The following is a 12879-nucleotide window of genomic DNA, read 5'->3' as shown; positions in this document are numbered from 1 at the left end:
TTATTAAAAAACTTTTATACAGGATGATCCTATTTTTATAAATATGTATAGCATTATGAGTGTGTGTGTGTGTGTGATCTGAAAGGATAAGCACAAAATATTAACTCTCTGAGTGTTATAATTTAAAATTCTTTTATCCTCTTCTTCTTCCTTCTTCCTTGGTGCATTTTCCAAATTTTCCACAAAGACAACATAGAACTTTGTAATCAGATGAAAAAAAGGATATTTTATTGTTAAACAAGTCTTATCTCAGTAATTCTTAACAAACCCTATGTTTACACGTGTCACACTAAAGATATGCCATTTTTATTCCTACCCTTTCATTTTTCTAGTTTCCTCTTGTTACCAAATATTTCCCTTGTGCTTTCATCTTGCCCTCAATTTTGGCATCCAGAGAAGTTATTGTGGAGAGTGTGCCAGCATGTGTGTCAGCAAAATGAATCAAGTAACTGAAAGAATTGACCTTGGATTCTTTTCCATGAACAGCACATAAAAGGCAGGCTGTTATATGAGATTTATAGACAGGGCAAGTTTGAGGCGGAGACAAGGGAGTCGAGAAGGATTCTGGCATCACCACTGTCAGCACACCCTTCTCTTTGCCCCCAGCTCCGGCTTTGGAAAAGAGGAAGAAAGCAAGACAGGTGTCTCTGTGCCACTTCATCCCTGTCATAGAATTGGGCTTGTGAGTGAATGCTGTTAAACTAAAAGCCAGAGTATGGTGGCTTCATTTCAAATGATGAACCAAAGCTGAAGTGTAGGGTTCAAAGAAAGAGAAGGAAGTGGGATGGCAGAAAGAAATGCAAAGGAGCAGGGGCCAGTTCGTGCTAAGGAACTTGGGTATTTTCATATAGAAGGTGAGGAGGCATTGACGAGTTTAAGCAGGAAGACAATGTTGAATGTGTCTCTATGTGTATGTATATGTATATTTTTACATGTACAAATATATAAATTTTTATATACACAGGCATGTAAACATGCTATATGTGTATGTGCATACACATTTTTATATGTCTGTCTGTATATAAATTTTATATGGAAACCAAAATATCATTGGAAAATAGAAAGGCTAAAGGCAGAAAGACCGATTTACTTAGTGACCCAAGTTGTAAAAGATGAGCGACCATGAGGGTGGCGAGGAGTGAACAGGTAAGAAGGATCTTTAAGAGTTAGGATCAGACCTCTGCTTCTCTCTGACTGTAGCAGAAGACGGCCACCCTCCAGTTCCCACTTACATCTCTTCTATTCAAAGGATCAACTCTAACTGACTGCCTGTAACTCAGCCATAATTCCAAACTCCCAGAAGAGAGAATCCGATGGGCCTAGCTCAAGTTAGGTGTCACCTCTGGTCCACTCAACTATCGCCAAGGCCAGTGTCACAGAGCCCCAATATGGTTGCTGGGGTCTATATGTTTGTGGAATCACTTGACTGCTGTCTCTCTCCACCTATGGACTATATTTTTCATGAGGGTAGGGACTGCTTTTGGTTACCCAACACTGTCTGCTGCACGTTATAAGGAGTCCAGGACATAGTCAGCACTCTAAACCCATTTGTCAAAAGGATGAATGCACAAATGACTTAACAAATGGAGAGAATCATAGGGTAGAAAGCACTATTAAGTCATTCAATCCAGCCCTTCCTCCATTCATTGCTCATGTGTCTCATTTATCACTAGAGCACCAACTTCAGCAGGATTACGTCAATTGCCTTCAATACGCCAATGAGCTTTTGTGGTCTAGCCTGAGAACCAACCCCCATTTACAAGAGTGACTTAAGTTAGAAATTATGCTCCTAATCTAAACAACTGACTTAAAACAAAGTTCGGAAACCCAATCGATTTGTAATTTGAGAAATACCTGCAGCCCTCCAAACAAGACAATCAATGGGAACACTAAGTCAGAGAGAAAAGGTGTTTGTCAGAAGAGACTTGGCATACATGTTATACTTTTTCCATCTGATTACTTTAGTATTCTTCCTGTGGAATCCAATTTCCTTAAGTGACCTCTGTTCATAGGAAACTATTTAGTTTAATCTGTGGGAGCCGTGGCATATTTTTAACCATCTCTGAAGGCCAGCTCCCTCTCCACTGAGCATGCTTGATACCCAAACAGATGTTTTATAACACTCAGCACATATGAGCTCACCGCTGGCATGTCTTTTGCACACAATCAGCCCACAGCTCTTCTCACATCTCCCCTGTCATTCAACAAACTCAAATTCAGAACTCACAGGCAAGCTTGAATCCTCACCACAGTAACAAAAGAGTAGAAGATGGAGAATCCAATTTTGAATTTTCAATTTATTAATACTTGATAAATCTAATGACCAACTGGAAAATACACAATATAAACAGTTAGCCAAACTAAGTAGTATAAAAAGATGTGCAAACTGGCTGCCCCAAAAGAATTCAGTACCCAAGTAAAGAGTTCCAAACCAACTCAAATTTTGATGGAATCATAAAATATTAGGGCTGAAGGCCCTTGGACGTCATCTAGCTAGTGCAACAACTTTATTTTACAGATGAAGAGGCTGAGACCCATAGAGAGAAACTGACTTACTCAGGATTTCACAGTGAGTACGTTAGTGGCAGAACTGTAGCTAGAACTCTGCCCCCCAGCCCTGACCTGCTGGGCAGACCACAGCCCCACACCTCCAGTTTCCTGTCTGTGTTCTCCTCGGAGCATCTGTGTCTGCGGTTCAAAGCTGGGAAGAAGGCAGAACGTAGTTAACAAGATCTTTCATCCTGACTACCCATGATCATTTCAGAGTATGTCACCTCCAATTTAGGTAGAGGGTTTTGTTGCAGGACAACTTCCTTTGATAAATCAATGAGGAGTAAACAAAAAGGATATTTTTAAAGGTAACATGTTAACATTTCAAGTGTGGAAATCAAGGGAAACACATAGGATTCTTGCCACCCCACCCTAAGAGCTTAAGAGGTGTCCAAAGGGACCATGAGGGGGTGACTAAGGAGACCTAAACTCACAGCCATGAGTTCATGGACCTTTGATCCTCTGAAAATCTAAACTTGCAGAGAAAATCTGAGCTCTCTAAAAAGACTTGCTCCACATCAGAGACCCTCAGGGATATGAACAGTATTCATTGAACGCCAGCTTAAACTTGAACCTAGCGTTGCTATGAAGAACTCAAGAGGAGAAGACCCAGATGCTGCCTCAGGGATGCTTACCTACCAGTTGGGGAGCAACGTTTATACTGAGAAGAGTACTGTAGGGGAGGAAGACAAATCCTCTACCCTCTGAGTCCTTCTGGCTGGGCTACAAATTAAATTGACATGAGATAGAATAACAGGAGAAAATCAAACAAAGCTTTATAATGTGTATACATGAGAGACACTTAGGAAAACTGAGCAACTCACCAAAATCGCAGAGGCTTCCATCTTACATACCATCTTCAGCTAAAGACAAAGGAGGATATTGGGGGTGGTGGTTTGGGATTTCAAAGGGGAGGAAGGCAACTCACATGGAGATGGAAAAGCAAATGTTTGGTAAACAGAACTTTGATAAGAATGGGCTTAGCAAACACCAATGTGTAAAGATACATGCACCCCCTTGTTCATTGCAGCGTTATTCACAATAACCAAGACTTGGAAGCAACCTAAGTGCCCATCAAGGGATGAATGGATAAAGAAGATGTGATATATATACACAATGGAATACTACTCAGCCATAAGAAACGATGAAATCCAGCCATTTGTGACAACATGGATGGACATTGAGGGTATTATGCAAAGTGAAATAAGTCAGAGGGAGAAGGTCAAATACCATATGATTTCCTTCATTAAGTAGTAGATAATAACAACAATAAACAAACACTTAGAGACAGAGATTGGATTGGGGGTTACCAGAGGGGAAGGGGAGAGGGAGGAGGGCAAAAGGGATAGTTCGGCACATGTGTGTAGTGATGGATTGTAATTAGTATTTGGGTGGTGAACATGATGTAATCTATGGAGAAATAGAAGTATGATGACATACATCTGAAATTTATACAATGTTATAAACCAATGTTACTGCAATAAACAAAATAAAACAAAAAACAAAAAAAGAATGGGCTTAGCAAGGACCCTCCCAGTCTATCAATACCCAGAGTTATCTATGGTGATGGCCTGTCCTGGGGACAGGCCTTCTATCTTAAATTTCTTTCAGACAGTTAGTGGGGGGGGGGGGTCAAAGTTTCTTTCAGAGTCTTTTGTTCTTGAAAATAATCAAGGCAAAGAGACATATTTTGAGGTGGCCAATTCTGATCCCCCATAGTACTAAGTGGCATAGTATATTCTTTCATTGAACAAATATTTGTGAATGGCTTAGGTGGGCCAGGCTGGACATCCTGCAATAAAAGAGTAAGAAGTTAATTGAAAGATGTAAGCAAGGACTGGGTTGCAAAGGGCTGCATATGCCATCAGAGGCATTTGGGTTTTATTCTAAAGATGATAGGGAGCCATTGAAGGATGTTGAGCTGGAGAGTGAATTTACCAGACTTATGTTCTGGAAAGATCTCTTGACAGCTGTGTCAAGAACTGATGGATTGTGGCCAAGTGCTACATTCTGTGAAACCATCTACAAGTGCCTCAAGACATTATTTGCACTTTTAGTCTATATTCAGGATCATATGGTAAAAAGAGGAGAAGTACCTAAGGTGAGCAGAGCTAGGTTTTAATCCCACTTTTACCATTTACTGAGTGTGTAGTCTTGGGCACATTATTTAAATAGGTCTGAGCCCTCAGTCTCCTTTCTGTACAATGAAGATACTAAGACTTAGTTCATAGAGTTTGATAATAAATAAAGAAGGTACTGTGCCTGACATTTGGAATAATCCTCCCAACACCATTAGATTCGGCCAAATCAAAATGGCATTTTCCAGCCTAGGAGGAATGCCACCTAGCATCCTGCTGAGCCACCATTTAGCAGGAGCATTGTTGCATTTTCTTCTTAGAATTTAACCAGAGCATTTTGTTGCTAATATGTGAAAATAATTGACATTCATACTTCGTAAATGAGCAAGCCGTGGTAAACTGAGGTCAAAGCCAAACCTTGGATCTGAGTCAAACCACCCAAAAACAATACTGCAAAAAATTAAACTGGTTACAGAGACCAGTGTACAAACTGAGAGCTCCAATCGTCCTAGCAACATTTTAACCAAACACTGGTGCAGATTTGCTGGCATATATGATACTGAGAACATCTGGCCTTTCTATTATCCTCTCGCAAGCAAAAAATGGTGTCCTGTAAACTGAGTTTTAGGCCAATTATATGGTCTAAGCGTTACAGTGTTTATGTTGGCTCCTCTGGCTCCAGGTTTTAAGAACTTAATTTGTAGCCACACCCCTCCCTGAAGTCCTAATTGCATCTTACTATAACTGACCCCAGGGATTCCTTTATGCCGAGTCTGCACCTTTTTACAGGACGATAAGTATGTGTAAATGCATCGTCAGTCAACTGTGTGTGCTCCCACTGCGGGAGGTCCTGTTAGAATAAGTTACAGGAGTTACATAGCAATGGGAGGAGAGAAGAGGGTGCATAAGAAAGCAGGCTCTGGGGACTGCTCTTGTCACATGTCCAAGGCTACATATTTTTCCCCTGTATACCAGCTTTATTACAGAAGCCAGGTGTGGAGTGCAGAGGCTCTAGCCTGCAGCTCACTCAGAAGGCACTAACTAGGAGACAGAAAACAAGATACTACCTCCAACTCGTCTTTTACCCTAGACAAGGTCATTATTGTGTCGGAGCATCTGTTTCCCCATCTAGACTCAACTTCATTTACCAAACACAATGTGCCAGGCCCTGTTCCAAGGCCTTGGCCAACATTGATTAAGTTAATCCTCATACTTACTGTAAGTGGCAGGTGGTATGTTATCCCCACCCCACATCACACTGTGGGGTGTCACACAGTGGGGTGTGGCAGGGGCTCTGAGCTTGCCCCCTCCTCTCTGGCTGCTTAATGAGAGCTCTGGGCAGCTGTGTGCAGCTCTAATGTACTAGGGTCTATAATGAGCCACAGCCAAGTGCTCTGGAGCAGGTGACCGTTGGGTGCACCCCTGGGGTGTTACAGACTATAAGAAGGGGTCTTCTTCTTAGAAGAAGATGAAGATGTGGTGCCTTTCCCCTACCCCACACCATGCCCATCCTTCTGCTGCTATGGCCGAGAGGCCATGGTGGCAGCTAGAGGGGCTGACCTAGGGAGGTCTTTCTCCTCACCTCACTCTCATGCCCTAGTCTCTGGATTAATGTGCCTCCTCTCTCACCCCAGCCCACCATCACTGATCCCTAAAGAGAGGGAGAAAGCAGTGGCATGGCAGCCCTAAAGGAAATCTGAAGCCACATGGGGACTCGACCCCAGGCACCAGCAGCTCCTTTTCTAGGATCAGAGTTTTCCTCTGTCTTCAAAGGAAGTGAATCTCCCGAGTCTCTTGGTCTGACTTAGCACATCGAAGAAGGAAGGGGAGAGAATATGTAGCACAATAAATCCCAACTCTGAGTGTCCATTACAGGAATTTATCACAGATGGTAATCATTAGGACTTTAAGATCTTGAAGGGAAGAGCTCTATCCAGAATCATAAATAAGCTGTAACCAAGGCTCAGATTTATAAAGCTGTAAAAGAGGGCTGCTTGGACAACCGGGAGTTTACAGTACTGGGTTACAAAACCAATGTAACGTGTGGAAGCTTGAACACGATCGGGGAGTTCTGGGCAATGCAATGAGAAGATGGTAACTTATTTCTGCAGTTAGGACTCCCAGTCAGAACCCAGCAAGGTTAAGCTCTGGTTTGATCTCATGAAATACAAGATCAGAGAAAACAAGGTGCTGGCATCTTAAATGTGACACTGTTATCCCTAGACCACTTGCAGTCCAGTTAAGCTTGGCCTTTCTTTGTCAAGATTCTCTCTGTCTAATGCGATGTCTTGTAAATGAATTTTCAGTTCATTACTAATGTTGCCCAAGGCCCTATCATTTCCCAAGTGGCTTCAAACAACTCATTTTTGACCAAGAGTCTTCTGGTCATGCAGAGCACCTGTGAGGCTCCCGGTTGTGGAGCAGCAAAGTACAAAACAAGGCTGTTGCCTTCCAGAAGTTTCTCATCTGGTCAGGGAGGCAAGGCATTTACAGATAAAACAATGACCGTATGCAGGCTTCGGTGTGTGGTATAGACTGTGACTAGAGAACTCGAGGAGGGAAGCAAAAGACAAGTGGAGGCTGGAGTCATCAGGGAAAGATGTGTGGGGGAAAAGGGACTTATGACTTGAAAGCCAAGTGGGGATGGGCACGTGTGAGGAAAGCTGTGCTCAGCCCCCACCCCGTCTCCCACAAACATCATTGTGTCCCTGCTGTGGCGCTCTTCTCGAGCCAAGCCTCAAATCACACACTTCTGTTTCCCTCTTGTCCTACAGGTAATTGTTCCTGAAATCCCACTGCCTCACCCTCTTCATCCCGCCTCAGGCCCATCCTCCCCTCAGGCCTGACAAAGGAAACTCTGGCCTCTCTGGACATATCCCATTCAGGTCGGATACCGGATGGGTGTCCATCCTGGAGAGTGAGGCCAGGAAAAATCGCACACCCCAGCCCCAGCCCCAGCCCCAGTGTAGCGCCGTATCCAGGAGATCTGGTTAGAATGAGCAGGAGAAGGAGAAAGGGACAGGGCAGCCTCAGAGAGAGGTGGCCCCACCTCAGTCTCCTTGGGGAGGGATTCTGTTAGCATCTGGGACACACAATAGAGAGAACAGTTAAGATGTCCCCATAGGCATAGGAAGTTTGGAGGGAGGCCAGGACCCACTGAGTGGCCAGTACCCTGCCCAGGCAAGGGGGGGAGGGTCTTATGGGAAAAGTGAAGGGAGTACAGGCACCAGAAGGAGAATGTTGTCAGTGGGAGAGCCGTGTGCTCCCGTCCCTTGCAGAGCCATGTGTTGGGTAGAAGGCTCCCGAGTGCCGGTTGAGGCTAGAGGTATCTGTTACGGGGCAGAGAGGTCGGGTCTGTGACTCTGGAGAGCAGAGAGGAGATGCCACAGGGAAGAGAGGGCTACTTAGAGCTGGCTTCAAGAGGCTGCTGTAGGGGTTCCAGGTGTCTGCTCTGCATTGTCCAGTCGGGTCCCCAGGAGGGGAAAAAAGCAGAATTCAGGGTGGATGCCTGCTTCACAATAAAATGTCCCCAGGTTGTATTTCTTAAGAACCTAAGAGAACCTGGGCAGGTGCAGCAGCATCTAGAAGAAGAAGGACTCCCCCAGCTAAAGCAAGGGCAGGATAAATGGTTCATGACAGGGCCTTGGGGAAGGCAGGGGCGTGGAGGGGGAAGCTGCACCAACTGGTGTCTGGCTCACATCAGTAGGGAGAGCTGCCTCCTTAATTCACTACCCAGCATGAGCGGTTGAGGGAAGCAAAAGGAGTTTAGGGGAGACAAATGCATGAGGGCATCTGAGAATCACCCCAGTTTGCCACATCTATGACAACTTAGACCACAGATTGATCCAGCACCCTTGGATTACACTATAGGAAAAGCTCATCTTGTTAACCTTCTACTGCCTCTAGGAGTGTAATTGAAATCAATTGAAATAAGTTACCTTTGTTTATAAAAGTTGGGGACTCCTCCTGAGAAGGCAATATAGTGCAGCAGGAAGAGTAGAGGTTCGGGAGTCTGTTTGGGGTTTGAATCACCAACCCCGCCTCTTCCTGGTGTGTGGCCTTGGGAAAGCGACTTAACCTTTCTGAGCCTCAGTTTCCTCATCTATGAAGTGGAACAATTGATAATAATATCTGGCTAGCAAGGCTGTTGAGGAGATTAAATTTGATGACCTCTGTACTCAGCTTGACCCCATGTGTCCAGTTAAGGACAGTCTCTTTCTCTTCCTCCTCCTTGAGAGAAAGACTCCAGGAAAAATGAATTTTAACAAATAATTTCGCAACACAGTAAGCCCAGAGTAAGGAAATGGGGGGCTTGTTTGTTGTCCAGCTCTATTGTATGCCAGTAGAGCATGTCATAAACATCGTGTCTGCTTCCTACATATTTCTTTCAGGCCGCACACTTCCCACCTGCCCTGTTGTACGGTCATAGCAGCATCAGCTCACGTTCCCTTGTCTCTGATTCTCTTCCAGGGGCGCTGTATCAACTTCACCAGAGTCAAGAACAATCCACCTGCCAAGTACCCCCTCAACAACGCCTACCACACCACCTCGCCGCCTCCTGCCCCCATCTACACCCCCCCACCCCCTGCTCCCCATTGCCCTCCCCCACCCCCCAGTGCTCCTACCCCTCCAATTCCCTCCCCACCTTCCATCCTTCCCCCTCCTCCCCAGGCCCCACCTCCCAACAGGGCCCCACCCCCCTCCCGACCTCCTCCTAGGCCTTCTGTCTAGAACCCAAAGTTCATGCTCTGGGCTCTCAGAAACTTTGGGGAGGAGGCTCCTCTGTGGTGTTAGAACAAGTCTTTCCAGTTAGAGGAGGCTTCCACTTTGGAAATGAGTGGTGGTAAAGCCCACTGACATTCACAAACTTTAAAAATTGGTTTGTAATGCCAATGCACCGACAATTGTGATCAGCAGAAAGAAAAAGAAATTTTGAAATGCCTGAAAACAAATAATGAGGCAACTACAGTCACAATTATAGTCAGCCAGCCATCACCTCTAGAAGGTTCCAGAGACAGTGAAACTGCTGAGATGCTCTAAATGGGATTGTGTCTCATGGAGACCAATAAGACTCTGAGGGTGAAAAGCAGAGTCGGATGGATAAGAAATAACATTGCTGGGTTTCTAAATGCTGCCTTCCCTCCTCCACTCCACTCCTATCACTTGACCCTGGACCTTTGGCCTAGGAATCAAGGAATCCTCACCGCTGTGTGCCACCAAGGAGGGGGGAAATCCTTTGCCTGCAACTTTGGGAAAAGCTTGAGGTCCCCATTGTGGCAAGAAACTCAACATCAGACAGGTATCCAAAAGCATGTTCTCCTGAGATTTGCAGAGGAGTGAAAACATAGCCTTATTTTCTTCCAAATTCTCCCAGTTTCCAAGTGAGGAAGAGAGCAGGTGTTTACTGATGGAAAAAGGTATGTTGCCATGTTGCTGTGTAAGTGAAATCAGGTGTGTGCATTGACGGGGCGTACTGATGGGAGCATCAGACAGTTTCTAAACCCCACAGGCCATCAGCAGCTAGAGGTGGCTGGCTTTGGCCCAACATGTTCCCCTAAATCAATGGACAATGGCATTGTCGAAGATCAACCTGTTAATGATTCACGATCAAAATCAAGATTTGGCTTCGGTTTAAATCACTTGAGATATGAAGAAGTGATTGATCCCATTTTCCAGAGACAAACATGAGTTGATCTTCCCAAAATGGCATCACTAGCACCTATCACACAATTTCACTGATTTTGTTTTTCTTTTTTGGTAAAATGGTGCACCAGAGACTTCTAGGCAGAGCAGAGAGACAATGGTCCTGACATAATAAGGAAACTATGCCCAGGTTCTTTGATTAACCCTCAAAAAAGGCTTGTGTGTGTGAATACAAATATATTTCTCCTTGGCTTTTCAACATACTCACAAATATTATCAGCTCTCGACCCAGGGGAAATATGCCAGAAATGCTCTGCCTCAAATTCCCAACAGGCCTGAGACCCACTCCATTCCTCCAAGTCTTTCTGATTCTGTTGTCATCAGTAAGCCCTATAATCACTTATTAAACATTGGGCTTCATCACCCAGAGCTGAAAACAGAGGCCATTGTTGAGGGCCTCCTGCACCAGCCTGTTCAAAATTATCTCCCCCTCCAGCTTTCCACAGGTCTTAAAATTCCTCTCCCAAATGCCTTAAATCCTTTCTGGACCAAAGCAGAATATAAAATAGATATAAACTTAATGTTTTGGGCTAAGGTCTCCAAAGATCCTTCAAGAACCCATCAAGCCAGCCTCATTCTTTCGCCTTCCTTAGAACAGAGACATAATGACCTGGCATGCATTCCATAAACACCAATTCTTTTAGCCATGGCAGACATTGCTAATCAATCACAGTACTATTTCCTGTGGAGCCCAGTGATTTCTTCACAGTTCTCAAATTACAATTCCAAAGAGCCACCACTCCTCAGTCAGAATTCAGAGAGATGAACCCCATATGCCATCCCTATTTTAGAAAGCAAAAACAAACAGGGATTGCATGGGGGGGATGGGGAAACCCTTGGGCATAAAAGGTACAGTCAGGGGAAAATAGATCTAGGCAGAGTGCCTTAGTGGGGCACCACAGGCACTAAATCTGCAATGCCAATGGCAAACTGACATTTCTCCAAGTGTACCTCAGACCCAGCCCTTCTCCCAGCCTGCCACTTCCAGAGAATCTCCCAGCCTTTTCATCGAGCTAAAATCAGAGATGGTTTCCAGGACTTATGAAAGCATACTCCCTCCCCCACCCCCAAACCTGGCCCATATTCTCTATTTTTAGAACAGTAGCCTTCTTCTTTAGCATAGTCCCTCATGAAGCAGGGGCCAGAATGTCTCAGCCACCTGCGGTGACATTGCTGGACTCCGGAAAACCATTCCATATGAGAATGGGTTCCCCAGGCTCACAGCGTAGAGACGTTGAGCCCATGGCGGCTGTTTTGACTGCTGGCAGTACAAAACAGTCCACCCCACACCACTGCCGCATGACTCACTGCGGCCTAAAGAAAGTTCAAGCCAAGATGCTGACTGACATTGTTGTGCAGCAAGATGGCAGGCATCAGGTGAGAATGCAACATTCAGGATCTCAACAGCACATCAATCAGAAGCCCCGTGCAGTTTCCAAGGTGTTGTTTTGGCAAACTTTTTTTGATGAAATAGGGAACTGCAAATATATGATGATTTTGAAGAGGATTAGCAGGGTTTGTCCTTAAAACTGACTGATCATGTCATCCCTAGTCATTTAGAATTACAGTTGAGAAGGAAAAACTTCTATACTGTATGAACAAGGCAATGTTTAATTGTAGGCTATTGCAGGCAGGAACATTCTTTAACTGGTTTATAAAATCTATCAGTACTTGTATCATTCCCTGTAAAAGGCAGCAGATGTGATTGTGATCAGGAAACTGCACAAAATTTTTTTTTCAACCCCCATTTTATTATTCTCATGAGGTTTTTTTTTTTTAATAAAAGCCAACTTTTCGTTGTATATATTCGTATTCCATGTGTTAGATGGAAGCATTTCCTATCCAGTGTGAATAAAAAGAACGGTTGTAGTAAATTATTATAAAGCCAATGATATTTCATGGCAGGTTATTCTACCAAGCTGTGCTTGTTGGTTTTTCCCATGACTGTATTGCTTTTATAAATGTACAAATAGTTACAGAAATGACGAGACCCTTGTTTGCACAGCATTAATAAGAACTTTGAGGGGTCCCCTCTATTGACGACCAGCTCACGATGTTTCTGGCCCGGAGCTTGGCACATACTCCAGTGAGACACACGGTCTCTCTTTTACCAAGGTGAAGGACAGAGCTGGTGGACAACTTTATTAATAGTCTTGGATATCTGGCCATGGGTAACTTCAATGTAAATATCAATAGAATGGGCAGAGATGATCTCGAAGTGTCATATCACACAAAAGTCCAAACACTGTGTCAGATGAGGGAAATCCATCAACGAACTAGAAAAAAAAAGCAATAATTATGAGATAATGAGCAACAGTTTCAGCCCAGTGCCAACTCAATAAAAACAATTAATGCTGTGTAAAATGGGTTGAATTAGTTTGCAGACTACATAAAGACACATGCAGTAAGAAGCCTGTTAATGCACACCAGATGGGAATGGGGTGTTCTAGTCAATTGCCTTTTCTAGTTATCTGAGCTCTACTATATTATCACACTTGGATAACCAGTTTAAAAGAATTAGAATATGATTCTTTAAATACACTTAACA

General features: G+C 44.2%; 1 protein-coding gene across 1 annotated transcript in view; it reads left to right on the top strand.

Annotated features, from left to right (window-relative positions):
- ANTXR1 (ANTXR cell adhesion molecule 1) overlaps nt 1-12133 on the top strand; it is a 221384-nt gene extending 209251 nt beyond the window's left edge. The window contains exon 18 of the mRNA XM_004435592.3: nt 9099-12133. Coding sequence (XP_004435649.3) covers nt 9099-9359 — 261 coding nt within the window. The 3' untranslated portion in view covers nt 9360-12133. The remainder of the gene's footprint in view (nt 1-9098) is intronic.
- Nucleotides 12134-12879: the final 746 nt, after the last annotated feature.

This window comes from Ceratotherium simum, chromosome 11, assembly GCF_057802395.1.
Source record: "Ceratotherium simum simum isolate JZ-2026a chromosome 11, ASM5780239v1, whole genome shotgun sequence".
Classification (NCBI taxonomy): Eukaryota; Metazoa; Chordata; class Mammalia; order Perissodactyla; family Rhinocerotidae; genus Ceratotherium; species Ceratotherium simum.
The sequence above is the reverse complement of the archived record's forward strand: the minus strand, read 5'-3'. Positions and strand labels throughout refer to the sequence as shown.